The sequence below is a fragment of the Octopus bimaculoides genome, chromosome 21, assembly GCF_046866305.1.
Source record: "Octopus bimaculoides isolate indiv1 chromosome 21, ASM4686630v1, whole genome shotgun sequence".
NCBI lineage: Eukaryota > Metazoa > Mollusca > Cephalopoda > Octopoda > Octopodidae > Octopus > Octopus bimaculoides.
The window spans coordinates 34,728,020-34,730,519 of record NC_142948.1 but is presented as its reverse complement, the minus strand read 5'-3'; the positions used below and the strand labels follow the sequence as shown (position 1 = coordinate 34,730,519).

Below are 2,500 nucleotides of genomic sequence, written 5' to 3'. Positions count from 1 at the left end.
GTTAAACTGTAAAGAACTATCAGAAAAGTTTGGGCTTCTGGTGTCAGTTGAGATGTTCTCCCGTAGTGTCCACCACTTTCGTTTACCAAAGATACTGTTGAAGGGAAGTTTTGGTCAAGACCTATAAGATCACTGAATTCATCCTCTTCCATCTTGCTGGTGGGAAAAATAGGAGAATTCTTCCGTCTATTGTGTTTGATTTTTTTTGCTTCAGAATTTTAAAGCTTGAGAGGGAGAGAGAGAGAGAGAGAGAGAGAGATGGAGAGAGAGAGAGAAGGGGAGAGAGAGGAGAGAATGTAATGAAGAGAGAAAGACAGACAGACAGATAGACAAACAAACAGAAAGAGGGGAAGAGCGATAGAAACAGAGACAGTATGTGATATATATATATATATATATATATATATATATATATATATATATATATATATATATATATATATATATATATATATGGTGAGAGGGAGAGATAGAGAGAAAGAAGGTAGGGAGAGAAGGAGACAGAGAGAAAGAAAGGAAAGAAAGAAAGACAGAAAAAAGAGAGGCGGAATGTGAGTGTGCGTGTGTGTGAGGGAGAGAAGGGGAGAAATGCAGACAGTGTGGCTGAGTGTTCGAGGGAGTGTGGATGAGAGAAAGAAAGGGATAAACGGACTGACAGATAGGAAGACGGGCAGACGGACAGAAAGACTCTGTGTGAGTTATAGAGGAAGAGAGGGAGAAAGTGGAAGAGATGGAAAGTGTGGTTTAAGGAGAAACGAAGAAAGACAACGAGGAAATTTGTAGGAAATGAAAGGCAAAAAGAACAAACTGCTTAACGTTTTTTTTTGTTTTTTCTTCTCTAAAAGCGGATTGTGGGTTGTATGTGAAAATGTCCGCCTCAGCGTTGGTGTCGTCAGATACTGGAAAGAGAAACAGAAGGAGAGGGCAATGAATAGGAAAATCAATTATAACAAAAATTGATATGAAAAAAAAAGAAAGAGAAGTTTAATATCTATAACACGCATTACTTTGTAATCACTCTATCCCTTCTCATTCCGTGTTTGTTAATATATATATATATATATATATATATATATATATATGTGTGTGTGTGTGTGTGTGTGTGTGTGTGTGTGTGTGTGTGTGTGTGTGTGTCTATATACGCATACATACATATAGTCATGGTTATATATGCATTTGTGCGTATGCGTGTGTATTTAATTTTTATTTTTCAATCGAGACAAATAAGACTCAGAACACAAAACCTACACACACTCACATACACGCACGCATACACTTCATATGAAGAAATATGTCAGAGGTGAATTATGTTGAAATTATAACTGAAAGTCAAGGTCAAAGAGTGACAGACACACAAATGTTGCTTTAATAATATAAATCTATATTTTTTTATGGTCTAATGTTGAAAATATGACTATTATTTAAAACTTGTTACCTTGTTTATAGACGCTGAGAAAATTCTCCCGTCTCTCTCGACTGCTAAATTAAAATACCACTACGAATAATAAAAGAAAAAATAGCAAATTACGCATTCCATGAAATTCCAGCAAGCTTTTAATTGTTTTCCAAACTTTTAATTGTATTCATAAAATGTTTCATTAATACATCTCAGTTTATGTCATACTGGTGGTTTCTAAAATGAATGAAATAGTCCTATTCAGGATTATCACCAATTAAACATTCTAAGGACTTCGTATAAGTAAAAAAAGAAAAATGAAGCATGCGCATTCTCTGCATCTTTATCCCTATTTCTTCGCTTAAGGATACAACCTACCACCCGATCTAAGAATTGAGACCACAATCATGCGATCGGGTGTGCAACACCCTAACCACTGAGCCGCACGCTCTCCCTGTATTAATATTAATTTGATTAATTAAACCGATCATATTTATGAGAAAAAATACTAATGAAGTTCATTAAATGTACAACGAGTTTAATGAAATGAAATACTAATATTTTAAAACGAAAAACGCATTAATTAGCATCCAAAAAAACACGATGTCTCTTCATTTATCGTTGTTAAATTTAATTAATATAACAAGAGCGTTTTAGTTTGCTTGAAGCATTGTAGGACCGAAATAGAATAATAAAGGAAATGAGAAATAAAGGAATCTAACAATGCGAAAGGTTAAAAATCTAAAAGTTTAAAAAACTCCTTGCATTGCTTGAAGCTTAACTTATGTCTCAATTCATTTATTAATTAATGTAAATTAACATAGTTCAAAGTTTCTTTTGCTTTTTATTTTTTTCGTTTTTACTTGTTTCAGTCATTGGAGCGTGGACATCCTGGGGAAAAATCTTTAAAGGTCTTTTTAATTTATAGTTTTTTAGTCAAACAGATCGACACCAGTGATTATCTTAAAGTCTGGTGCGTCTTTTAGCAAATTCTTTTACCGGACCGTTTGGTTATGGGGACGTAAAACAAAACAACACCGGTTGTCACATGGTGGTGGCGATCAGACAGAGACGCTAACACACACAAACACATGCACATATATG

At 34.3% G+C, this 2,500-nt stretch overlaps 1 protein-coding gene across 1 annotated transcript in view; it reads right to left on the bottom strand.

Moving 5' to 3' along the window:
* Positions 1-407, bottom strand: part of LOC106875767 (QRFP-like peptide receptor) — a 3,072-nt gene extending 2,665 nt beyond the window's left edge. Inside the window, exon 1 of the mRNA XM_014924027.3 lies at positions 1-407. This exon is cut by the window's left edge and continues 616 nt beyond it. Within this exon, the coding sequence (XP_014779513.1) occupies positions 1-152 (152 nt within the window). The 5' untranslated portion in view covers positions 153-407.
* Positions 408-2,500: the final 2,093 nt, after the last annotated feature.